Genomic DNA, 27,013 nt, shown 5'->3' with positions numbered 1-27,013 from the left:
AAATGCTCTCTACTTGGGATCTGAGGTAGGAAACAAGGATTTTAGAATTGAGGACATCGAAAAATAAATATTTGAAGCCTTGCAGTTTTAATTCAGTTATTTATTAAACGTATATTTCCTAGGTGCAAAAACTCCAAGCTATTTTGAAGCCAATGATGCTGAGACGTCTCAAGGAGGATGTAGAAAAGAACTTGGCCCCCAAAGAGGAGACCATCATTGAAGTTGAGCTGACAAATATTCAGAAGAAATACTATCGTGCTATTCTTGAAAAGAATTTCACATTTCTTTCCAAGGGCGGAGGTCAGGCAAATGTACCTAATCTTTTAAACACTATGATGGAACTAAGAAAATGCTGCAATCATCCATACCTTATTAATGGTAGGCCGCCTGTTTTTCTCCTCATTTGAAAAATGGTTGTAAGGAAGTTCAGTAAGTTAGAAATTCTATTCTAGTGTGTCTTTTTATTTATTCATTTATTTTAAGTCAAAAAGTGAGATACCTTTTAGGCATTTGCTACCCAGGACAGCATTGCTTTTGAAGACATCTGTGCTGCTTTTTCCAAGGCTTCCTAGCCCTGACAGAGTTAGTGTTGGTATTAAAAGTTTTCCTTTCTGTTATTTCTGACAAACAAGACTTCAGTTATCATGCAGGTTGTTGGATGCTGGCATAAATATGGCAGTTTTTTCTTCAGAGTTATAGTTAGCTGTTACTAATTTTCTTGCCATAGAACATTTTGAGATAGTACCTTAAAATTTCTGAATAAAACTTGTGGGGTAAGAAGTGGTGAGGTCTGCTTTTGTGGCCACGTGTTGGCAGTTCATTCTGCTAATTTAACTAGTCAGAAAAAGATTTGTATGAATGTCATCTTAGACTTTAATGACAAATACTGTTTTACAGTGTATTGGTTTTAGATCAGGATTATCTATGGCAAGTTCTATAGAATCATAGAATATCTCAAGTTGGAAGGAACCCATAAGGATCATCAAGTCCAACTCCCTGCTCCTTGCAGGGCTACCTAAAACTCAATCATATGACTAAGAGCATCATCCAGTTGTGGTGCCGTGACAACTTACCTGGGGACCCTGTTCCAGTGATGGACCATATCATGAACCAGCTAGCTATAGCTGTCTGAAGTATGCTAAACTTGTATGTGTTGGTCACATCAAATTTTCCCTTTGAGGGTGTAACACAAGCCTCTGTACAGGGTTGCATTCTACTAGTTTGTTTCCCAACTCTTCTTCCTTACTGTATATGATTTATGCTATGTTTGATTTAATGCTGGTTATAAGCTTCATGATGAAAGACTTTTATTCAAGAGCCATATGTGATTTCAGGGTTTTTTATTGTATGACTTCCATATTGCAGTGCTTATGATTTTTTCTTGACATTTTTTGTTTAAATGGGGGGTGAAAATGCTTAAACTGATTCACGAAATGACATCTAATTATATTTCATGCACAAGTAATTATTCCAAAGACATGATACAGGGTTACTCCAAAGTACTTCAGCCCAGGCATGCTGGTGGGCTGCTCAGATTCTAAACTGAGATGAGCTTACAGTACAGTAGCTTTGTGGTTCTGGTGTAGGGTTTTTTTGTTTGTTGGTTCTTTGTTTTAAGTTAACCCATTATATAAATGGGTTTACCAGAAAATAGTTCAGGATGTTCAGGTTATGAGCTTCTGACCTTGATGCTTTTTACATTTCTTGTTTTCAGCTAGTTTTAAACTTAACATTATTTTTCCTTATTTCACGTTTGCTAAAAGAAATAAACTGAATAATTTGCTGTTACTTTGTTTTGTCAAATAGAGTTCATGAATAGTGCTTGCAATGTTGTCTAAAAAAGTGATTTTTCCTTACAAGTCTTGTATCATTTAGCGTCTGTTAGAGACTGCTGAAGTCCATGTGGTGCTATAGAAAATTTCAAGTATTTTTAGATGACTGTATCTTAACCCTAATAAAAAGGGAGGTGGGTATGTCTCTTGAACACTTTCGCCTTTATAACATTTTTGTGACTTTTCAACATTTGGACTTGCTTGGTGTCATGCAGCACCATGGCAGGTGGGTCAAGCCTTCTGATTTGAGGCAAAAATAAATAAATCCTATTATTAGTGTGGAGATGGAACTAAACAAGTATGTCCTTTGTAGTTCTAGGACAGAAAATAGTTGTACATCCTGTAGTTGTCTGAGCCTGAGGTTTTATTTTGTTGATTAATAATTAACGTCTTTGTACTTGGAGTGATGGCACAAGTTTATTGTAGTTCTACCAAGAGGTCTTGCAGTGCTAGTACATAATATTGCATAGTGTTCTCCCAATGAATGATTTGTTGCAGTAGCAAGTTCTCGAGACTTAACTACTTTTATAAAGGTGTCTCTGAACCCTTCTCATTTTCTTCCAAGTTTATAGGTTTTGTGAGCAAGCAGTACTGCATGTGTATTTGAATATCCAAGTAGAACACTGGATGTTTTTTTCTGCATAAAAGTTGCAAGCAAGTCTTCTAGATAATCTTCAGTTAAGAGCCGTAGAAGGTTATATGATGGTAGTAGTATGGTAGGAGTTGAATGTGGAGTGGTTTTTTTTGTTTGTATCTTGACTGGTAGATCTGTTCTCTGGCCGGGAGAATGGTGGTCTGCTGAGACTGTCTTTGAGTAGACTTTTAGAGGGAGTTACTGCATTTTGTGTATTCTCCAACCAACTTGGACAAAGCATTATCTGTCATTTTTCTTAGCAATGGACTCCTTGTTTTCTCCATAGCAACCATTCTCAAGTGTTTATACATCATTCCTCTTTCTCTGTCTCCAAGACCCAGCAGTGGGGAGTGCCTCTCTACTTACCCTACAGTGTTGATCATTGGAAAGGTTTCTTACTCTGTTCCTTATGGCCTCTTGAGCCCTGGAACCCTCTCCTAATTAAGAGTGAAAGTGGAGGTTTCCCTGATGGACCAAGCACACATTCAAATACCTTCCTTTTATCCCCTACTAAAAATCAGCTAGGATAGGAACTAGTGCTACAGACCTACAGGTACTACATCAAGTAAATTTTGGGTAACAGGCTACTCAGTGTACATCACTTCATAGCAACTGAAGTAGAAATGAAAAAGACAGGGCAGTCTTTTACAGGGTTTAGCTAGGATAAGGTTATTGAAAGAGCAGATTTTTGGAGGTTATGATCTGTTATGGAAGTGGGTCTTGCTAAGACCAAACTGTGATACTGAAAAGTCACCATTCGTTAGACCTGTTTGAGGGTTTGTTGTGGTGTGCTTGGCTTAGGTGGTTTGCTTTTGCAGATGCTGTGTTTTCATATTGGTTTACTTCGTAGTAGTGAAACTTAAATTTGGATATCGCAGTTGAGTAAGAAATAAATGATGTAACCAAGAAAGATCACTGAAGTTACTGTATATGAACTACTCGACAGCCTACTATATCCTGAAATTGCCTAAGCTCAGTACAGAATCTTGAGGTTTAGTACCCAAAATTCTGCCTGTTTTACAAGATGGGAAGTGATGTAATTGAAGGGAACTTGAAGGAGTGTCTGATTGTACTATTTTCACAAGAGTTTAATTTTCTTATGTGCAAACCATTAGGATCAGTAATGCTTGGAGTAGGGAATCCAGGTAAGGAAAATTCAGGGATGTAAAACTACCTTCAAGCGTGGTCACATCTTGAGTCCGTTAAGTTCCATAAAAGCTAGTAGTGCAAATGTATTTAGTAATATGAAACTGTCAGACAGCCTGCTTAGGGGAGTATCTAGTTAAGACACCACATTACAGTAGGCACTGAACCAGCGATCACACAGGGAGGGTGCATTTGCATGTTTGTTTACAGGTATCTACTTAGAACTGGGATATGAGATGCTCAGCAGAAGCCTGCCAGTACGCTGTTCTTCCCTCCCTCCCCCAACCCTCTCACCTTTCCTTGTGTTATTCAAAAGCAGTATTGAAGCTGAATGTTATATAAACCAGAAATACTTTATAAACTACATTAAAAAAAAAAAATAAAATCAGAGGGACTGAAAAAGACAGCTCCAAAAAGGGGTTTATTTGGATGTAAAATAAGCTTAGAACGAAGACTCCTAACCTTTTACATGGCCAAGAATAGTAAACTGATAATTCCTGGAATAGTCCACTGTTTGTAGAAGTGACATAAAAAAATGGAATAAAAGCATAGGAGAGGTTGAAGAGAAAACTTGAACTTAGTCTGTAGTCTTCAGGTAATGAGCAGGACTAGGAAATACTTGCTACTGTGCATATCGTTCATAGGCAAAGGAATTGGTAAGAAAGAACTTTTGACTAATTGTGGAAGGAATATATACATTGAATAGCTTCATCAAGTCGAACAAAAAAAAATACATTCAGGGAGAAAAGAAAGCTAAAGAGAAGGTAAAATAATTATTTCACAGCTGCTTATTTCCATCACCACCCCCCTCCCCAAAACTAGTTTTTTCATTGCTTGGATTTTAATTCTATAATTAATAATGGAAGGAGCAGGTCCAGGTCATGCCCGTGTTTAAGCCTGGTTTTGGTTTTGAAGGCACAGACATCAAATGTGATTTGTATTCTCTGTATTTTCCTGTGGAAATGAGATTTTTTTTTTTTTTTTTTTCTTTCATGTTGCATTTTAAACAGAAAATCCATTTGATCATTTGGAATATGGTTTACTTTTTCATCTTTTTTTTCTTAATTTTTCATAAGTTTGTGTGCATCAAATAGTTGTATGAATTTATTTAGGAAAGGGTTTACTCCCATTTAAAAGATTTAAAAAAAAAAAAAAGAAAAAAAAAAGAAAAACCTGCTCAAAGTTACTTTTTATTTATGCTATATTTGTGTATATGTTTGCCTTAAATTTAAGCTTAATATTTCTTATAAATGTTTATTCACATAATGCTTAAAACATTCCTGCAATTTCTATAGGGTATTGAAGGCGAGCTCATTGTTTATTAATAAAACCCTTTGCAGTGTTCATGTATTGCTGTCCAATCTTTGCAGGTGCTGAAGAGAAAATTTTGGAAGAGTTTAAAGAAACACACAATGCCGACTCTCCAGATTTTCAGCTCCAGGCAATGATCCAGGCTGCTGGCAAGCTAGTACTGATTGACAAGCTGCTGCCAAAACTGAAGGCTGGTGGCCACAGGGTGCTTATCTTTTCCCAGATGGTGCGCTGCTTGGACATACTGGAAGACTACCTCATTCAAAGACGGTGAGAGCAACAATATAATACAATTCTAAATAAACTGTGCTTTCCTCAATGGCCACAGTATTTAACCTGTGAGTAATCCATATTGAAAAGGGATGAAATTCAAACACTTTACAGTATTTTCAGTAGCTATCTGACTAAAGGGAAAAGCATACCTGTAAGTTGCAAGGACTGAGATTTTTCTTTCAGGTGAATACAAAGTGACCTCACATGTGGAACTTTAAACCTCTTAGTTTTCTACTCAGTTAAATGTTTTGTAGTCTGTTAAATGTTTTGGTGGCTGTAGAGTTTTTTAGCTTAAGCCTGAATGTTCATTTCATTCCTTGGAGAGAAAGTCTGTTCTTTACCAAAAGGCACAAAGCAGGAGACAAAGTAGTATGTCTTCCACTGATGAAGTTAGTGGATGCAGGAACAGTCACGCAGTTTGTTGTAGTTCTTTTGACCCTATAGCATCATATTTTCCTTTTTTTTAATTGCATATTCGTACAAAGAAACAATGCATTGCAGTAAAGTTCTCCTTATAATGTGTCTTTATTTCAGGTACCCGTATGAACGAATTGATGGCCGAGTAAGAGGCAACTTGCGTCAGGCAGCTATTGACAGGTTTTCAAGACCTGATTCCGATAGGTTTGTTTTCCTGCTGTGTACAAGGGCAGGAGGTTTAGGCATTAATCTTACTGCTGCTGATACCTGCATCATTTTTGATTCAGACTGGAACCCCCAAAATGACCTCCAGGTAATGTTACAAGAGATGATTTTATTGAAAAGTTTTCTTTGTCTTTTTGCTGTGAAATTTTCTTCACCTACAAGAGAAATTATCCATTTTTTCTTCTCTTAAAAGCATAGAGATTATTATTTATATTGAAACCAATAACTTATAAAGTAAGTTCTCTGTATTGATTATTTTGATTTTTTTTTTTCTTCCTTTTGTCACCTGTAACTGAGTATCCGTCTTTGTTTCATCAGGCTCAAGCACGATGTCACAGAATAGGACAGAGCAAATCAGTGAAAATTTACCGGTTGATAACAAGGAATTCTTATGAAAGGGAAATGTTTGACAAAGCTAGCTTGAAACTTGGCCTTGATAAGGCTGTGCTACAATCTATGAGCGGAAGAGAAAACGCTACAAATGGGGTGAGAATTAATATATTAAGGTGCATGATCAACAAATGCTACAAATGTGTAATGCTTTTCTTGGTTGTTTGCATTTTAGAACAGTGGTTTTCAGATGGAGTATGGCATGTATTTTAAAGTAGGGTTAATTAAGTGCAAGGCTACATGAACTAACTTAGCCTATCTAATGGCTCACTTATTGCCAAAAGGGGGCAGGTGGAGTCATGTTCCCTCAGTCTTCATCCATTCTCATCATTCCACCCTTCACATTATGTTGATCCTGGCACTTTTTGGAGTTCTTCTAGTCGGCTTTTTCTGGTCTAGCCTTTTTGCTTTGGACTTTTTTGCTTTAGCTTTTTATCAGGTTAGTAAGTTAAATCTGCTTGCAGGAGGAGTTTAGCAGTCATCAGAGCTAAAGGGATTCAGTGACAATGAATTATTAAATTGTTTAAACCACTCATATAACCTCACCCTAAGAATTTTGTTGTTCGTATTCTTTTAAAGGTGACTTCAGCATGAATGTTTAATTGACCGACACCACATTATCTTAGAGTTTCAGTTCTTAAAATGCTAAATAAGAGGACAGTCAGTCTGATTATGCTGGTTGACTTTACATTGGCTGATGTCAAAAAAAAAAACCTCAACCCAAACCCTTCTCTTGATGTTACAGGTGCAACAGCTTTCTAAGAAAGAAATAGAAGATCTTCTTCGAAAGGGGGCATATGGTGCTCTGATGGATGAGGAAGATGAAGGGTCTAAGTTTTGTGAAGAGGATATTGATCAGATTCTCTTAAGGCGAACACACACAATTACTATTGAATCTGAAGGAAAAGGCTCAACATTTGCAAAGGTGTGCATTGACATTCAGAGGAAAATTAATGAAATGTGACCAGGATAGATGAAAGTGGTATTAAATTGCTTTCTGTGTCAATGTAGTTTTTCAATGTACTTGTCTCAGATACTTTCCTCACAAATGTTGGGATAACTGTATTTCCAGTCATGATAGTTTCCAAGCTTACCTTTTTTTTCTTGAAACTACCATTTTGTAAGTCCTAAGTATTGTATTTACCAGTGAAAATAGATGTTCTTTGTAGCATGCAGTTAAGAAACCAATGCATGTGTTTTCACATCTACTAGGCTAGTTTTGTTGCATCTGGGAACAGGACAGACATTTCCTTGGATGACCCTAATTTTTGGCAGAAGTGGGCAAAGAAAGCTGAGCTGGATATTGATGCTTTAAATGGAAGGGTAAGAGCTTTATGATAGCTCCTAGTACAACTAAATTGAAGATTTCCCCCCCCTCCTAAATTTCTACATTTTCACTTTCATTTTAGAATAACCTAGTTATAGATACACCAAGAGTAAGAAAGCAAACCAGACTCTACAGTGCAGTCAAAGAGGATGAACTGATGGAGTTTTCAGACCTGGAAAGTGATTCTGAAGAAAAGCCTAGCACAAAGCCCCGTAGGCCTCAGGACAAATCACAGGGTTATGCAAGAAGTGAATGTTTCAGGGTGGAGAAGAACTTGTTGGTTTATGGGTAAGGATATACAGATTAAATATACTGATTGTGGCTAAAGAACTGAAAATATGGAAATTATATATAGTAAATAACTCATCCTTCTCTTGGACACATTCACATAATCTCTTTACTGTGTAGCCTTTACCTCATTGCACTGTAGACATGCCAGTGAGATTTTAAGTTGCAATATATATAAATTGCTTATATATCTGTTGTTTAGCTTAAAGTATCTAAGTGTCTCACAGATGGCTATGAGCTCACTGGTAAGATATGTAGTTTTGTGATGACAGAATATTTGTTTCTGGTTTCTTATAGTGTAAAGAATTCCTGAGTTACCAAGGTTTAATCTTTTCTAAGTGTTGTGGAGAATAACAAAGTGTATTTGTAAAGAAGAACGTGGCTGTGAAATCAACAGTCAGTCTAGAGGTTTTCAACATAGATTCTGGTATTTTGGCACCACTTAAGTTCAGCTGTTTTGACACTTTATATTTTTCCCCATTGGATTTACCACTTTGAATTTTATCTCTTTGCAAGCAAGTAGCTATATTTGACTGCTAACATGGTGGGCTTTGGAATGACTCTTTATTTTAGGAAATTGGCATGCAACAATTGCTAATAATGGATTTCAGGATCAAAATAAAAATCCCCAAATCCCATGATTGTAGGAACTGCTTGAATTTCCTAGTCATAGCTTACTGGGACCATTAGAGTTAAACATATGTACTTTATTATTTTGAGTGTAGTTCAATTGCAGCTTTACGAGCAGTGAACTTATTGCCTGTTCTGTAAAATAAACGTTCTTAACTCTTTGGTGCTGGAGGTTGGATTCCCTGACATAACCTGCAAATGCAAAAAGCATTAGTGCTAACACAGGAGGTCCCAACTTGCTTGGTACCTGGAGTTAAATTGAAAGTCACAAATTAAAATACCAGTGCCCTGGCTGTTGTACTGAACATATTTTTTCTTATAGCTGGGGTCGGTGGACTGACATCCTCTCACATGGGCGCTATAAACGTCAGCTAACAGAACAAGATGTGGAAACCATCTGCCGGACTATCCTGGTATATTGTCTTAATCATTACAAAGGGGATGAAAATATCAAAAGTTTCATCTGGGATCTGATCACCCCAACTGCAGATGGGCAAACTCGAGCTTTGGTTAATCATTCCGGTATGTCTACTACAATCAAATAATGATGCTAGTAAATAGGAAAGAATTGCTTCAGTCATGCTATGTATTTAGTTTAAACTATAGCCATTCTGACATGTCGTAGGATCTTGTCAGATGTTATGAATAAGGTGGGCTTTGACTTGGTCTGTACTTAAAGGGGAAGTCTCCCTCAGACATTTTGTGAATGCAGTGCTTTTCCCTTAAATCAGTTTTGAACAAATATTGTAGCATAATTTTTATGTGGCACCTACTGCTGGAGTTAATCTCTTTCAAATTGCCATAAAACAGAAAGCCTGTTTCCTTATGGCCATTCAGATTCATGAGAGTTTTTACAAGAAATATTTATATAACACCATTTTCTGGCTAGTGCTCTGAATTTTTGAAGTCTTCACACCTAAATTTGCATGAAAGTTTTGGTTGATTTTGTTATTTGCAATTTTCTGTACTGAATTATGTTGCTGTTCAGTTTTTGGTGGTTATGTTGCCCACAGAGGAATTAATACAGCAGTGATACTTAGCTTTAAATGTCTGTCTGTAATGCAGTTTGGGGTGAGGGCTTTTCTATTCAGATTGTATAAGAAATATTGGGGTTTATGTAGGTCTGTCTGCACCAGTGCCCAGAGGGAGGAAAGGCAAGAAAGTAAAAGCCCAGAGTTCACAGCCAATGCTGCAAGATGCTGATTGGCTCACAACCTGTAATCCAGATGTATTATTTCAAGAAGACAGCTATAGGAAACATCTCAAACATCACTGTAATAAGTAAGTATTAATAAATATTTTGAGGGTTTTTTTACTACATGCTTTTGAAAAATCCACAACTTCTTTTGGATGTTTTTAATAGAACACAGGGCCATTTAATAGGATGTAAAGGCCATTATTACTGTTTAATTTGGGGACAATCATCTTAACAGATATCTGGATACTTCTGTAAGCTCTTTATGACTGATCAGCAATTAAAACACAGTTCTGAAGAAAATTGTCTTCTACTTACTAAATAAGAATGGAATCAGATGAGGTTATTCTTTTTACCATATAAAGGAAAGACTATATCCCTACAGTATGTCTATTTCTCTTGACAATCGGCTATCTTTAAACAAAAGCTGTTTGTTCTTACCCTTCTTGTGGGGTCTCTCAGGCTGATGTCCTTGAAGTTCTGTTCCTTAGATGTTAAACTCAAATATCCAGTTCTTAGTTTCCAGAGTTTCATGTACTCGTTCACTTATGTGTGGGTGTATCTCTTCACTCTTTTTCTCCCTTCCTCTGTTGCTCTCCACTTTATACAGAATATTTCTTCTTTTCTCCTTTGTTTGAGATAAAATGTCTCACCAAGCTCTCTTACCTGAATCAGTACCCTGATTTGATTTTTGAAATTCCAAATATGTTACTAAACCGAAAACCTTTGGGGATAAAGATCATTGTATTTTGATTTGGATGTTACATTGTTTTATTGTTGCATGAATGTCTCTCAAGAGCCTCTCTTACATTCTTTTAGCTTTTGTTTTGTAATATCTTAGTTATTTTTCTGTCAGCTTCCTTTGACAGTGTCCTAGTTCTTCATCTCAGTTTTGCATATTATATTCTCCATTACAGACACTGAACCTAACCCTTATCCCCAAAATACCTTGTTTTGGGGTTGGGGGGGGAGGTTGTTTGCTTTTGGGGGTTGGGGGGTTTTGTGTTTGGTTTGTGGTTTTTTTAATTTATACTCTTCTTTCGTTGTATATATACCATACAGATGTAATGCAGTGTTACTGAAAGGTGTCATTACTTTTGTGTTTTTAAAATGTATTGTGTCTTACTAATACTGTTTATTGGAAAGAAATTATTGATTTGAAAAGTACCTGTGGCCTGTCAATAGGGGGTGTGATGTGAAGGAGGAAAGGCATTTAAGGGGTTTGTTAGCTCATTTCCAGATGCTAACCAAGCTTAATTCTCAGCTGATGAAAACAGATACTTAGAGAATTATGTTAGCAAGTGCACTTCCAAATAAACTGCTTTATGATTTTTTTTTTTCTAAACTGTTACTCAGATCTGTTATTACATTTCACTTGCTCTTAAAGTAATTAAATTCTTTACTGTAACACTATTTTAATCTCCCAGGTAACATGTCCTCATTACTTGTTATATCAGTTTGCAGATCAGACAAATTCATTTTTAAAATATTGCTTCTGTAATAATACAGTAGAACAATTACAAGGATTGGGAAGACTGGTAAATGTGCAAGAATGTTTTCAGTTGCTATCTTTTTCCTTCACTTCCCAGATCCACCGGGAGTAAGTGAATTGTAGAAGCAACATGTTTAGCCCAGGTAAAATCAAACAGAGGTGGAAGTCAATTAATAATCTGAGTAATTCCCTTCAAAAGGTAGCAGTAGCAATTGGCTTTATAAGAACTGGTGTCCTGTCCTTATGTAACATGTATGCTGTTTTAATGCATAGGACTCCTGAAAGGTGCAAAGAGCCTCTGGTTTTTGGTTGATGTTGGGGGTTTTTTCCTGCTCCTCTTCTTTGGCTTGATGCAACAGCTGTTATTGCTTAATACTATGATAGAGACCCTCAACAGCTTATTTACATAGCTGCACAGGGAGCAGGGACACCTTACTGGTCCCAGTTATCATACATACAGAAAGAAGCATGTCTGACATGTTTTGAATTGACATTGACCTTCATTCAAATCCCTACTCTTCCAAGGTTTACTTGGATAACACATGTAAAACTGGGTATTGCTTTGGTTTCATCAGATCTCTAATGAGGAGCTCTCAAAACTGGTGGTGGTCTAAATTTTTCATGCAAGTGGGTGATCAGATTACTGCCTCCCTGGTCATCCTTGCTGTTCCAGGAGCAGCAGCAATTCAACAGTTGCCGTGATGGATTTGGGTACAGTGAGAGGGCAGGCTGAGTAATCTCCATCTTAGCCTGTACTGATTTTACTTCATGAACTAGGCAGCAGGGGGTGCCCTGAATTGGGTAGACATAGGAGAGCAGGATTTTTTTCAGGTAGATACTTTTTCTACAGAGATGACCTCTTTGCTAGTCTTGAAAAGCCAGTCTGCCATTCTCTTTCCTGCCAGCTTCAAGCATGACCGCAACACCTGACAGCACTTCCAAAAACGACTGTAGTATTACAGAAACGGGGAAAAATAAATATGGGCAATGAAGATTTTTCACTTCCTTATAGCAGTTAGGTTGTGCACAGGTGAAATTAAATAGCAGTTTGAACTATAAAGAGTAAAAATAGTTAATATCTCCCAAGGGAAATGGGGGATTATATTTTTCCCCACCATTCTCGGAAGCAAAAAGTTGTATAATCTGAAAGACCTGACATTCCATATTGAGGGTTTATTGTAAGGTAGTAAAACCAGATTTTATATCTCGTTTATTCCTACAACTTCTGATGTGCTTCCAAAAATGGTATTAAGGCAGCAGCTGAGGAAATTTTATGAGATAATGAAGCAGAACAGTTACTGAAAGCCATCTGCTCAGTTGTTTACAAACTTGCTTCAATACTTCAGAGGCAGTGGTAGAGTACGTGTCTAAACTTCACAAGCTGCACTAGGTAGAACTAAATGAAATGCGCCGGGGCTGGGCTGAGCTGGGTCCCTCTCTGTGCAGTGTAAGCGGTTGCCAGGCAGGCCTGTTGGAAGCCAGCAGAAAGCACCACACAGAGGTGATTATGTGCCACCATCTGTCACGCTTCAAGCCTACCATACAGCATGGCTAATCAGCCTTGGCAGGATGATGGATGAACAGCAGCAGCTGCCAAAAGCCACTGTTGGCAAACAGTCCTGAAGTTAAGAACTTTTTCCCCCCTCTGCCTTCCTCTCCAGGGTCCTGCTGCGTGTCCGCATGCTGTACTATCTACGACAAGAAGTTATAGGGGACCAAGCAGACAAGATCTTGGAGGGTGCTGACTCAAGGTTAGTGCAATTGCAGGTTTATTTTTTGCTTTAAGATGCTGACTTTTATAAAGTACACGTACTACAATAATGCAGCCTTTAAAGGTTGTTGCACTTTATCTCTTTAAATGTCTATTCTCAAGCAGCCTTATTATTTCATGAAGCACAGTGGGTAATTTTCTTGGGGGAGGAAACTATGTGGGAAATGACAGAAGTGGATTTTCAGTTCTGCTAATATTGGAAGAATTATTCTACCTCAATTTAAAAAAAAAATTTAAAATGCTAAGACCTTAAATGAATCATATTTGGATAACCATTGGCATTCCAGACCCGATATAGGCTAATCTTAGTTTTTGGTTGGTTTTGGGTTTTTTTTTTCTGTGGGGTTTTGGGGCTGGGGGGAGGAGTTGTTTATTTGTTTAACCATCCTAATTATTTTTGAAGGTATTTCAGTTTCTGTGTTGGGTTTTGGGCTTTTCCCCCCCTTCAAAATTCGTATTTACAGAACAGCGTGAACCACTTTTTTTTTTTTTTAGAAAACATCTTTTTTTTTAGTAATACCTCTGAGAATGTATGTAATGCTGTCTTCACAGTGAAGTAGATGTATGGATACCTGAGCCATTCCATGCCGAAGTTCCTGCAGACTGGTGGGATAAGGAGGCGGATAAATCCCTTTTAATTGGAGTATTCAAACACGGTAAGTGATGTCTCACTCTGAACAAAACTCAGTTGTAAAGCTTTCTGTGTGTAGGACTGTTCAGTCATAATATTAACAAGTATTGTTCCAAAGAACTGTTGGCTTGTATCTCCCTTTTTTTCTTGCCTGCGTTAAAAACCTAATATGAGCTGTAAATATCAGATGCTGTTTTTAAATGTTTGCAGAACATTTGAGAAGAAAACATTACTTTCTTGGCTGTAAATAAAACAAAACCATATTTGTTTAAATAATAGCCAAATAGTAAGATAGATCTCCATAAACTTTGCTTCTAGCACTGCTTCACTTGCTAACTCTGCCAACCAGTGTCAAAGTGGACGGTGGGCTTAACCTCTGCTATTAATCTGTACAAGTGCCTCCTGGGCTTTGTTCCAAGCAATATTTCACAAATGTCAGTGTTGAGAACTCCCGGCTCCCTTGAGTGGGATGCAGCCTTGTTAACTTTGAAAGGCTGGGGATGCAGAGCTGGCATGATATATACAGTGAGCGATTCCTGATTATAATCCCAATTCTCTGGAGGTCGCAGAGGTATTCTCAGCAGCCCAGCCTGACTAAAGGGGAGAATGATGGCTTATAAAACCTTTCATGATTACAGTTTGGCTTGAGGCTCTACAGCAGTTAGGAGCAGTGTGTTGTAGTACAAATCCTAATTGAATTGTGCTGTTCTGCCTATGTACAGCAGCTCTGTTTGCGGGCTCAGCTGAGGCAAGTCTAGTCTAAAAATCATTTTCCTGCAGTGCACTGTTGGGATCTGCCATTTTCCATCTAGTCAACTTGGGCAGTAAAAAAGCAAACAGCAGTTTGAAAACCATAGAGGGAACAGTGTCATCTTACTGACATGCATCATCCTAAACCTAATAAGACAGGTTCGTTGGCCTTACGTATAACCCATGTATACAGCATTTTTGCAGCCTAGATTGAGGGTTCCAGCAGGGCTGGAGCTATAGAAAATGCATGTGTGTGTGTGTTTCCATTCACATCTGCATGTTTCCAGTAGGGAGTATTGAATGTGGAGAACCACTGGAAAGTGGTATAGAAAACTTAAAGAAGTTTTTCACTTGTGAAAGATTTTTACTTTACCTTATAAAGACATTAAATTGAATGCTTTCTTCAGTATCTACTATTTGTTAATGTTATTGACGTGAAAATGTTTCTGTGCTGATGGAATTTACCAATATGAAAAATTTCATTACATGAATGAAATGGTTGTTTCCAGCACAGTGACAACTCCTTTGTTTTATTTAAAATAAATAAATGAATCAAAAAAATTGTACTTCTACTGCCTAAACCTATTCTATTCACAGTTGGTCATAGCTTTTAAAAAAAATTTGTCTCATGTTTTGCATGCAGGTTACGAGAAGTACAATTCTATGAGAGCAGATCCAGCACTGTGCTTTCTGGAACGGGTTGGCATGCCTGATGCGAAGGCCATAGCTGCTGAACAGAGAGGGACAGACATGTTAGCAGATGGCGGTGATGGGTAAGGAGGACATGAAAAAATTAATAAACTTTATCAGCATTGTATATGTTGGCATGAGTTCATATGTCATATTTTGCTTACATCTTGCCTGAGGATCTGAAGGGATCATATGATGTAAAAAGTACACAGAATTGTTTACACAGTTGAACATGAAATATAAATGTGTAACTTGGTACCCCATACTGATGGCTTTTGTAGCTTTTTTGATTTTGTCCAGAAAATCAGCCCCCTCTCAAAAACAATACATTTCTTGAAAATATTTCTTCTAAATGTTTTATAGTGGTGAATTTGACAGAGAGGATGAAGATCCAGAATATAAGCCAACCAGAACTCCTTTCAAGGATGAAATTGATGTAAGAACTTCCAACTTTCTGTAATTACAAATATATATTATACTGATTGTCGATGTTTATCAATGTGCAGTTCTTAAGTTTGAGAGCTACCAGATAAACACACCTTACAAAGATTGTTTGCTGCTGTGTTTGAGAGATGACTTTCTCCTGAAATGATAACATATGGTCAAAACTGAAAACTAAAATAACTTCTGTCTTCTCCCCAAGGAATTTGCAAACTCACCTCCAGAAGACAAAGAGGAGTCCATAGAAATACACCCAAGTAAGGCTATAGCAAAGAAACTAAAAAGGCAAAAATGGACCATTTAGTGAAAGGTGGACTGTTTATATTACCACATGAGGGGATAGGTGGTGTTTTAGAAAAACACCACAGTAAACTTTTTACTGCCAAATCTCTTCATGCTTCACATCTTTCACAACAATTATTTACTGTCTCTGAATAATCCACGGTATGGCTTTCTGGGTTTCTAATTACATTAGAAATTGTGATGATGAAGACCGGATGTTTCATAACGCAGCCTTTGATGGTTTTGCCGAGATAATCTTGGAAGTTATAGATATGTTTCTTTCCTCAGTATGGAGGAAAATTGCCAAGTTTAAGTAAGAATAATAAAGTGGGAAATCATAAGCGTAGGTCTTTCCTCAGAGGCAGAATAGTCATCTTAGTAATATATTTAAAGATGCGTTGCATTAATTTAAATACTTACAGTATTCATGATATGTTTGCATTCATAAAATTGAATAATAACATTTGATGGTTATCTCTAAATGCTTCACAAGCATTTCTGAGTTCCTAGAGTTGGATGGTTTGATTCTATTTTTTTATTTCCTACCCATGTAGTTATGCTGTTTCTGATTTTTTTATGCACCAATGTTAATGAGACATATGTCCTTATCTGATAAGCCAGGAATCCAGTTATAGCCATAGAAATTTTGAAATGTTTCGTGGTGGTTTTGCAGCACACAAATACTTCTCTATTCTCTAGACAAGCACAGTGAAAGCAATGCTGAGTTAGGCCAACTCTACTGGCCCAACACTTCAACCCTGACTACCCGTCTGCGTCGCCTCATTACTGCCTATCAGCGCAGCTATAAAAGGCAACAAATGAGGCAAGAGGCACTAATGAAGACTGACCGCAGGAGACGTCGGCCTCGGGAAGAAGTGAGGGCACTAGAAGCAGAAAGGGAAGCTATAATAACTGAAAAACGACAAAAGTGAGTTTCTCAGTGATATCTTTCTTTAAATCTCATTTGAGCTTGTGTGTCACCAGTACCGCTCTTCTGTTTTGAAAGAATAAACTAAAGGGGTTTGGCGGCATCCAAAATATGTTAGGACTCTCATTTATTCAGTGGCCTCACTTCTCTTGCTTCTTCCTTGACTAGATGGACAAGAAGAGAAGAAGCTGATTTTTATCGTGTGGTGTCTACTTTTGGAATAATTTTTGATCCTGTAAAACATCAATTTGACTGGAATCAATTCAGAGCATTTGCCAGGCTTGATAAAAAGTCCGATGAAAGCTTGGAAAAGTATTTTAATGGCTTTGTGAATATGTGTAGACGAGTGTGCCGAATGCCAGTCAAACCAGATGATGGTAAGTTTTAACTGACTGTAGAAATTAACATGACTGTTATGAGACAATGAGACTGTTGAAACTTCATGCCCAGGTGTAATGATTTCAAAATGGGTGTACATTTAATCGATGTTAAACAATACAAATTGGTGTCGTTGCAGAACCACCTGATCTATCCACTATGATTGAGCCGATCACAGAAGAGCGTGCTTCTAGAACTTTGTATCGCATAGAACTGTTGCGGAAAATCCGTGAACAGGTTCTCCATCACCCGCAGTTGGGGGAGAGGCTAAAACTTTGCCAACCAAGCTTGGACCTGCCAGAGTGGTGGGAGTGTGGTAAACATGACAAAGACTTACTGATTGGTGCTGCTAAACATGGAGTCAGTAGGACAGATTATCACATTCTGAATGATCCTGAACTCTCTTTTCTTGAGGCTCACAAAAACTTTGCTCAAAACAGAGGGACAGGTAATGCAAATACTGTCTCTTCTGTAAACCCTCTGGGTGCTGGCTGCAGTCAAACACCACCTGTTGTCCCATCCACACCAGTACAAGAAGAAAAGACTACAGACCAAACAGAGTCTAAAGTTGAAGGGTCTGAAAATCCAGCAGCCAAAGAAAAGTCTGATATCAAAGAGGAGACAGATATTGCAGATAAGGACACTAAACCCAACTGTGATGCTGAGGCTGAGCCTGGTTCTGTTAAATGTGAATTGAAAGACATAGAAATGAGTACAGACGTAGACCCAAAATCTATTTCTGAGAAAGGTTCAGAAGAAGATGAAGAGGAGAAACTGGATGATGATGATAAATCAGAAGAATCCTCCCAACCTGAAGGTAACGTGCTGGTCAAATTAATTCTGTGTGCTTAGCATGAGCCCCACAGCTGTTGTAACTTGTGCCAGCTGGTAAGTGGCACACAGAGCCATTATGGAGCTTGGGATGGGCTACATGTAGCAGTTCCTCTGCCCTTCCGCGTATCAGGTGGCTAGATAAGCTTTCATAAAAACCATCCAGCATCAGCGGGGTATTCCCCCACAAGGGATGATTTCCAAGATAGCTTACTGAGCCAATAAGCCTGGTCTCTGTGCCAAATGCAGAAGGCTAAGGCTCTGCTGTAGTAATTATTGAACAAAAGCCTGAGTTAGAAATGTTGTGTCAAGCCTGGTTGTCTTAACCTATCTAGTTAGGTTGACATTGGGTGGTTGACAAATTTGTAGTTAATGCCCCATCATGGTTGTTATTCAGCAGGAGCAGTTTCTCAGGGTAAGAATTTTGATGAAGAAAGCAATGCCTCTATGAGTACTGCAAGGGATGAAACACGTGATGGATTCTACATGGAAGATGGGGATCCCTCTGTGGTTCAGCTGCTTCATGAGAGAACATTTGCCTTCTCTTTCTGGCCTAAGGTTGGTTAGGGGTAGAATGGCATGTGTCTTTCAATACAGATAAAATGTGGGAAATGTGTTTGCAAAGTAACAGCAAGCTTTGTATGATTCTGCACTTCTGGTGAGCAAGGGACTTTTTTCTATGAATGATTTGTGGAATAGCATTTTATTCTTCAATTTCATACAAATTAGCAGAGGAAATGAAAGGAATTGCTTTACTGTAAATCGTGTAAATTAGTAAAACAACAAACTACTGACAGACATGAGTTCCTCATAGGCTCCATAACTGTATGTCAGCAGAATGACACGTCTCACGCCTCTTCTATTGATGGAAGCAAACTTACGATTTTGAATTATGGATTTCATCTGCAGAGCAGTCTGCAGGGTTGAGAGCAGAGATTTTGTAAGATCACCTTTTTATTTTGAGGTGAGGAGGTTGTAGAGAAGAGTATCGGTGACCTACATGATCTAAGCCATTATGTAATGTTGACAGATGTAATTGTATTAAGGTATCCTGCAAACATTAAGCAGCAGTTTTAGATAGGTTAAAGCTATATCTTATTTTGGTAACAATGCATAAATTTATCTAATATAAAATGTTTTTTAAAATATGAAACCATAACCTTGTAATAAATCCATACATAATTTAGTACTCTCCTTTGCAGTAAGGGTAGAGAGAGAAATGAAGTAGTAATAGTCTTAAGTTTACTAATCACCATAACAGGGCCATCTGGTTTGGGACAGGGGGGCAGGGCAGGGGGACCTTGCTCTTAATAGGCTTATTCCTGGGGAAAGCAAGCAGTCTGTTGCAGCTGCTGAGATTTGCTAGTGGCTTTTGCACTGTTTAGCTGTTCAGGAAGCTAACTGATGCTTGTATTCCCTAACCAGCAGTATTTCTCATAGTTCTGAAGTTTCTACTACTTCAGGCAGGTTAGCATAGAATGTGCTTGAATACTGAAATTGAAAAAATCAAATGATACTCTTCTTTGCTCTCCGCGTGTATTTTGGAAACGTGGACTAAAATCTTATTCCAGTCATAGTGTAAAACTAAAACAAAAAATCCTTCATCTGTATAGGTTCAGCATAAGTAGACTAATAAACATAATTAGAGATTTTTAGTGTACACGCTTCAGTGAAATTTGAAGTGATAACGGGCGTGGAATGAAAATTGACATTCATTAGATGTCCCTAGGTTGGTGCCCGTTTCATAATGTTGAACTTTATTAATAGTGACGCTAATGAGGATCCACTTCCTAGGACAGAATTGCAGATCCAGCCTCTTGGATCTCAAGAACTGCAGCTTTAAGATACTGACTGCAGATGTTTTCTCTTCCTAACTTGAGATTTTCCTAACTACTGAAGTTTTGCAGTGTAAAACAATAGTGAGTTTCTGTTAAATTTGTCAGTTAGTACAGTATTGTACAGAAAATTTGGTCTGTCTTTCTCCTTCCCCCCCAGTTTAAATGCAGCTTTTAAATTTTAGTGATGTTTTATTCTACAAAATTGTCTTGTATTAGCTTCTTGTAAGGTGATCAGTTTATCCTGACCTGCAAGAATAGTTGTTTTTGAATGTATTTCTTAAGCTTTGGAAGCTGGACTGTCTCGTTATACACATTTGAGTTTAAAAGGCAACTTTCACACTGAAGATTCATTACGTATTTTCCTTTATGCAGGACCGAGTAATGATCAACCGATTAGACAACATCTGTGAAGCAGTGCTGAAAGGGAAGTGGCCAGTAAATAGGCGCCAGATGTTTGATTTCCAGGGGCTCATACCTGGGTATACTCCAACAGCTGTGGACAGCCCTCTACAAAAAAGGAGCTTTGCAGAGCTCTCCATGGTTGGTCAAGCCAGCGTCAGTGGCAGTGAAGATATCACTGCTTCTCCTCAGTTATCAAAGGCAAGGCTGCATCTTTTTCTTACATAGAACATTTTATCTTGCATGTGTTCCTTTTGCATAATAGAAAAAATAAAAAAGTAGCATTTCTTTAAATAAAATAAGAAAAAAAAGTCTTTCTTTGAATAAAATGAAGGCTTTGTTTTCAGAGTTATATGTTTGGACTTTTATTTTAAATTCAGCACAGCAATAGAGCTTTGCTAATGTTTGGAAATGCTCATTTTTCATTAGGAAGATGCACTCAATTTATCGGTTCCACGTCAGAGAAGGAGGAGACGAAGAAAGATTGAAATTGAGGCTGAGAGAGCTGCCAAGAGGAGAAATCTTATGGAAATGGTTGCCCAGTTACGTGAGTCTCAGGTGGTCTCAGAAAATGGACAAGAAAAGGTTGTAGATTTATCAAAGGCCTCACGAGAGGCAACAAGTTCTACCTCAAATTTTTCATCTGTTACTTCAAAGTTTATCTTGCCTAATGTCTCCACACCTGTGTCTGATGCCTTTAAAACTCAAATGGAGCTGCTGCAAGCAGGTCTTTCACGCACACCCACAAGGCATCTACTAAATGGCTCTTTAATAGATGGAGAACCGCCCATGAAGAGGAGGAGAGGAAGGAGGAAAAATGTAGAAGGGCTTGATCTGTTATTTATGAGCAACAAACGGACATCATTGACTGTAGTAAGACAGCAACCTTTTTGTCTCATATTTGTTCTTCTGTGTCTAGTACTTTCTGAGTGTGAGTTGAAAGTGTTGTTATACTCTCCCTAATAGTAACGTACAGTTTTTACCCAATCAGCTTTTTCTTTGTGTTTACAGCTGTTATTTTTGAACCAAACAAAACATTATTCACATCAAGTTTTTACTCTAGCAAATTGTAGCTCAGTTTTAAGTAGCTTGTACTTTCAAAAAGACTTTTTTTTTTTTAACAAAACATAATATATTTATAACAACATGCATTTTGAGGCTTAAGTATGTCTGTCTTACTGTGTAGAAAAAAGAAGGTCTTGGGGGCCATTAACTGGAAATGCACGAAAACTGCTCTGTCTTTAGCTGTATGTTCTTTAATGTTCAAGGATGCTAAATTTACAAAATTCCCTAATGCAACAGTATTGCTTTACATAGTATGAATATTTAAACCCCATTAACTCTTGTGTATGCAAAATCTCCTTGAGCATTTAGCTTCAGTCCCTGAAATTATTTCTCCCAGGTAACTGTTCCCTTGAAGTGAGAATTAATACAGATGTTTAATGTTTTCAGGAGGATGCAGAAGTGACCAAAGCTTTTGAAGAAGATATGGAAGCCCTACCAGCAAGGAACATTCCATCTCCTGGTCAACTGGACCCAGACACTCGCATCCCTGTAATCAATCTAGAGGATGGGACCAGGCTGGTGGGAGAGGATGCTCCTAAAAACAAGGATTTAGTTGAATGGCTTAAATTGCATCCTACTTACACTGTAGATATGCCAAGTTATGTACCAGTAAGTATGTGATTCTAAAAGCATTTTGTATTATATTAATACAGAAGTTAGTTTTATAGATATCAGAATTAATTTCCTCACATTGGGTGTAGTCATTGGATTTTGTAACTATTGTTTTTCAGTAGAGGTTTTCCGTTTAGCTTCACTTAGTATAGTATCTAAACACCCAGGTGGCACCGGAGTGTATGGGTTGCTTTTCCTTTCTTAATGTTTGTATATAACAATGTGTTAAAACAGTATTTGTGTCAAGTTCTGCAGAATTTTCTTCATCTGAAAAGAAAAAAGATTTTTCTGAGATAATCTGAGGGTAAAGTAATTGGCCCCTTCTTAAAACTGTTGTGAGATGGGGTTCCATGATTGATTGATGATTTTTGTCAAGAAAATGAAAAAATAAAAAGCAATACATTTCTCTTCTTTCCAGAAGAGTGCAGATGTGCTGTTTTCCCCATTTCAGAAGCCGAAACAAAAACGACACAGATGTCGAAACCCTAATAAACTGGATATAAACACCTTGACAGGAGAAGAAAGGGTACCTGTTGTAAATAAGCGAAATGGAAAGAAGGTAAAAATTAAATTAGTTCAGTGGAGGTCTTTAATAATGTCTTTGCATGTGGAAAGCAGGTTTTCTATTCCAAGCTTTCCTTTTAAAAGTTTAATAATTTGTCACCGGCAGTTATTCCTACTGTAATGTACCACCCAGTTACTTTAATTCCTTCTTCATTCTTCTGATAAGTTCATATAAATCACTTGAGTAAATAACTCTTACTTTTTGAAACTATATAGCACATTTTTTCCTTATATCAGGTACAAATTTCATTACTAGCCCTGCCTAAGCTGCAGCATTTTACTATATATTTTTAAAACATGATCTTCTCAATTCTATTACCATTAGCTGGTCTCCATGTAGTTTTCCACAGTCTGAACTGAAAGTCTTCACTGCCATCCTTCAGAGATTAAAGTGCACAGATAGAAAATGTCCGTATAAATAGTTGTTTGGTTTGGGGTTGGGTTTTTTGGGGTTTTGGGGGGTTTTTTAAAGTATTAACCTTGTCTTTTGTATTAGATGGGTGGAGCTATGGCCCCTCCAATGAAGGACTTGCCAAGATGGCTGGAAGAAAATCCTGAATTTGCTGTTGCTCCGGATTGGACTGACATTGTTAAACAGTCTGTAAGTGAAACTCCTCATTCCATGCTTCACTGTAGATTATAGCACAGAAAAGTTGAAGGCTGTGTAAATTGATTATTAAGTCTTTATCTTGTAGGTGGTTTTGAGCTGAGGAAATTGTAGTGTCTGGGTGAGAGTTACCCAGCTTGGGGCGGGTGGTGATAGGAGGCTGCTGCAGAATGGGATTGAAGTACACTCGAAAAATCAGCTGCAGTAAGGCAGCCTTCAGCTTTTGTTTTGCATTATTTTTTTTCTTGCAAACAACAAACCTTAATAAACACAGGTATTCATACATCAGGAACTATTAAGAAAATATTTGTCATATTCATAACAGAAATAGAATTCATCATCTTGGTAACAGGCGGCATCAAAGGATTAGGTTTTCTGCCTTTTATTTTACAACAGTTGTTTGAAAATAAAGGGTACAATTCTGCAAATACTCATTTGAATAAAATACTACTATACTGAAGTTCAGCATGAAGTACAAAGGTATAAACTCGTAACTGCAGTACATCAGGGTGAGGTTTTTTTAATGAAGCTACAGATTTGGAGCATGTGTTGTTTTAATGTGTTTAAAAGTAAAAAATCTGTGACTTTGCTTTCTTCAGTTTTTCTTACGTGTTCTACTACCATTCACTGTAGTAGCTAGCTAGTCACGATTTGCCAGGGTTGAAAAACAAACCAGTTTTGGAGTATGCTGAAATCCTTTCTGTTTCTTCCATCGTTGTCAGTTAACTGCTGAAAGCTATAAAAGCTAACTGAGAATAAAGCTTGTTTTTTCACGTCCCCTTTTCAGGGTTTTGTTCCAGAGTCCATGTTTGATCGTCTTCTCACTGGACCTGTTGTGAGGGAGGAAGGAGCAAGCAGAAGAGGAAGAAGGCCAAAAAGTGAAATTGCCAAAGCAGCTGCAGCAGCTGCTGCTGTAGCATCAACTTCGGGAATCAACCCACTACTAATGAACAGTCTGTTTGCTGGAATGGACCTCACAAGCCTCCAGAACCTACAGAACCTGCAGTCTCTCCAGCTTGCAGGCCTCATGGGCTTTCCACCAGGGCTAGCAACAGCTGCTGCTGCTGGGGGGGATGCTAAAAATCCGGCTGCCATGTTGCCTCTGATGTTGCCAGGGATGGCAGGATTGCCCAATATGTTTGGACTAAGCGGATTGTTGAATAACCCGATAACGGCTACTACTGGAAATGCCACTACTGCTTCCGGTCAAGGAGAGACTGAGGATGGCGCTTCAAAAGCTGAAGAGAAGAAAAATGAGAATGAAGAGGAGAACAAAGACTCTGAGAAAAGCACAGACACTGTTTCTGCTACTGACTCTGCAAATGGATCTGTCAGTGCTGCTACTGCGGCGACTACCGCCACTGTCACCACTACCACCACCAACAACACTGGATTGCCCACAAACCCTCTGGCCTTCAATCCTTTCCTGCTGTCTACCATGGCTCCTGGCCTCTTCTATCCATCTATGTTTCTACCTCCAGGACTGGGAGGATTGACTCTGCCCGGTTTCCCAGCACTAGCAGGACTTCAAAACGCAGTGGGCTCCAACGAAGAGAAGGCTACTGACAAAACTGAAGGAACTGCCTTTAAAGATGAAGAAAATCTCGAAGGCAGTGATGCAGAGGAGAGCCTTGATAAAACTGCAGATTCCTCCGTTTTAGAAGATGAAATAGCACAGGGTGAAGAATTAGACTCACTTGATGGGGGGGAAGAAATAGAAAACAATGAAAATGATGAATAACCAGTACCAGTTACAGTTAAAGTGTTTTAAACTTTTGACAAGTGGTAGTCCTACTGTTTACACTCACAGTTAATGTCCATACTTAGTTTTTATAAGCTGTTCTGTAACATAGTGTAGCAAAAAAAAAAGTTCAAGTCATGTTATACAGATGTGTCAAAAGGTATCTTGGTCATTAAGTATTGTGCAGTGCATTATTTATTATCCCTAGGAGAGATGAAATTTGAGAGGTGATCATGTCTTTTTAAGGAAATTGACATAATGCTCTGCTTTTTTTTTTCTTTTGGTACCATTGGTATTATGAATTAAGCAGCAATTTGTAATCAAGTGGCACTAATAGAAGGAAGTGCTGCTTAAAGGAAGGATGAAGTTATATATTTAATTTTTTTATTTTTATTTTTTTTGCTGTGAAGGTCAAGATGAAATTTACCATACATATCGTACTCGCGCTTCATTTTGACTGTATGGGAGTTCACCCGCTCACATGCGCGCACACACCCACACACACACTCTCTCTCTGACAATCTTCATGATAGTGTGAATGTCTCTGTCTTGAGACGCAGCAATAATAAGGCAGCTGTTGAATGTGAAGAGTACCTTTTGGAAATTAACCCGCGAAGAAGGTTCTTACAGGATAAAGCTACAGTTTAATCGTCTCGTGATCTTGTAATGCACTGGTATAAACAAAAAGAAAAAAATCAGGTACCTTTTTTAAATTAAAGGACTTTGTTACTTTAGCCACAAAGCTAAACAGCATTACCTCAACTCTAAACTAGCCTTGAAGTTTACAGACATGACTTTGTAAATGTATTGTTTTTCTTTGTTGTGATGTCTTTTTATTTTTTTTCTTTGGAAACTGCTATCATGTAAGATAAGATGTAAATTGCTGCCAACTGTAGTAATGATGCTTTTAATAAAAGTGACCCATGATATGCAGAGATGTAATTATAGAATGTAGTGCTTAGGGACATCAAAACTGGTGTTTGCTTTCTGTATTTGCATTGTGGCTTTTTTATAGCATTTTTCTGCTATATTCTTTATAGATTAGTGGCTGTAAATGGTGAACTGATTGTCTTCAAGGGACTAGGCAGGAAGAGAAACCTTGAATTACCTTCATATTTTCCACTCTAAGTAACTCTACAGAAATGCAGACTAAAAACCCTACTTTACTCCTTCAAAGGGGCATGAGAGACTGAGAATACTTTAAAATGTGTTCAGCATGTGATAATGTGGTACACTAAAGAACAAAAGGGCAAAAGAAAAATGAGGCTTTAATAGGCACAATATCTAGGTCATTTATCCTTGGTTAATGGGTAGAAAAACACAATGCTGTAGTGACAGCAAGGGATACAAAGGCTCTGTGGTATCCTGTAGACCAGAGCTTGTGATGCCAGAAACCACTGTGTCAAACAACCTACATGAAACTAAAACTGACCCACTTTTCATAAAAACCAGTGTCTCTTCTGGAGAGCTACCGATTTGTACCCTTTTGTGACCTTTTGATATTTGAGATAATGTACCATTTGAGAACTTCTGTTTTCACAGTGTTGTCACCTTGACACACACATACACAACCATCTTGAGAGTGAGGATAAAAGGTTAGGTTTTCAGTGGAGTACAAGAGAAATTAGCTATTTGAGTAGCCAGCTGTGGGTGGACCCCTGTCTTAGGACTAATATTATCTGTGCTTTTGGAATGCTGGAGAGCTGCAAACCTTGCTCTCATGTCCACTGTGAATTTGCATGAGAGCTCAAATGGACAAGTATTGCAAGGCCAAAATTTGGTCCTGAGGGGGACGTATGAAAAGGGGTGAACTTGGCCTGAAAAGAATGTTTCATGAATGATGAAAGTAGATGAGAAATGAAGGCTTAGGAAGTGAATTTTGTGTGAATGAATCACAGGCACGCACTGTTGAAATGAATAGATGTCAGGATGTCTTGTACTGCCACTTAAATAGATCATACGGAGTTAATGAAGGTCAGGAAGGATTCCCCCCGCCATGTACATCACTGAACGGTTGACGAGGTGTGTTATTCCTGCCTCTTTCTAAAACATCACACGTAGACCATGACAAAAAGTGAGAGGCTGAAAGCCAAGGTACATTAACTTGATCAGGTGTGTTACATACTCTGTTGAATTCGACTGAGCTGTTATTTAAGTTGTTTAAATGCCTTGTGTCTTATTTTTTCTTCTACCTATAGAATTCCTGCTGTAAAAGTTGGTTGGTGCATCCTGTTTTGTGTAGTCCACAAACTGGTACCAAATAGCCTTTTTTTTTTTTTTTTTTTTAAATTCAGTTTTATAATTCCCAGCAAAGATATACACAGA

At 37.9% G+C, this 27,013-nt stretch overlaps 1 protein-coding gene across 1 annotated transcript in view; it reads left to right on the top strand.

Moving 5' to 3' along the window:
* Positions 1–25,622, top strand: part of CHD7 (chromodomain helicase DNA binding protein 7) — a 90,117-nt gene extending 64,495 nt beyond the window's left edge. Inside the window, exons 14-37 of the mRNA XM_010582895.1 lie at positions 123–378; positions 4,983–5,193; positions 5,731–5,926; positions 6,157–6,324; positions 6,974–7,153; positions 7,441–7,551; positions 7,638–7,843; positions 8,796–8,995; positions 9,595–9,754; positions 12,822–12,911; positions 13,484–13,587; positions 14,956–15,085; positions 15,366–15,438; positions 15,646–15,700; positions 16,425–16,653; positions 16,822–17,030; positions 17,171–17,848; positions 18,260–18,420; positions 20,073–20,300; positions 20,529–20,972; positions 21,552–21,773; positions 22,195–22,335; positions 22,837–22,941; positions 23,735–25,622. Of these exons, the coding sequence (XP_010581197.1) occupies positions 123–378; positions 4,983–5,193; positions 5,731–5,926; positions 6,157–6,324; positions 6,974–7,153; positions 7,441–7,551; positions 7,638–7,843; positions 8,796–8,995; positions 9,595–9,754; positions 12,822–12,911; positions 13,484–13,587; positions 14,956–15,085; positions 15,366–15,438; positions 15,646–15,700; positions 16,425–16,653; positions 16,822–17,030; positions 17,171–17,848; positions 18,260–18,420; positions 20,073–20,300; positions 20,529–20,972; positions 21,552–21,773; positions 22,195–22,335; positions 22,837–22,941; positions 23,735–24,688 (5,511 nt within the window). The 3' untranslated portion in view covers positions 24,689–25,622. The remainder of the gene's footprint in view (positions 1–122; positions 379–4,982; positions 5,194–5,730; positions 5,927–6,156; positions 6,325–6,973; positions 7,154–7,440; positions 7,552–7,637; positions 7,844–8,795; positions 8,996–9,594; positions 9,755–12,821; positions 12,912–13,483; positions 13,588–14,955; positions 15,086–15,365; positions 15,439–15,645; positions 15,701–16,424; positions 16,654–16,821; positions 17,031–17,170; positions 17,849–18,259; positions 18,421–20,072; positions 20,301–20,528; positions 20,973–21,551; positions 21,774–22,194; positions 22,336–22,836; positions 22,942–23,734) is intronic.
* Positions 25,623–27,013: the final 1,391 nt, after the last annotated feature.

The sequence above is a fragment of the Haliaeetus leucocephalus genome, unplaced genomic scaffold (genome assembly GCF_000737465.1).
Source record: "Haliaeetus leucocephalus isolate CR32 unplaced genomic scaffold, Haliaeetus_leucocephalus-4.0 Scaffold858, whole genome shotgun sequence".
Lineage (NCBI taxonomy): Eukaryota > Metazoa > Chordata > Aves > Accipitriformes > Accipitridae > Haliaeetus > Haliaeetus leucocephalus.
This window is presented reverse-complemented; position numbering and strand designations above follow the sequence as displayed.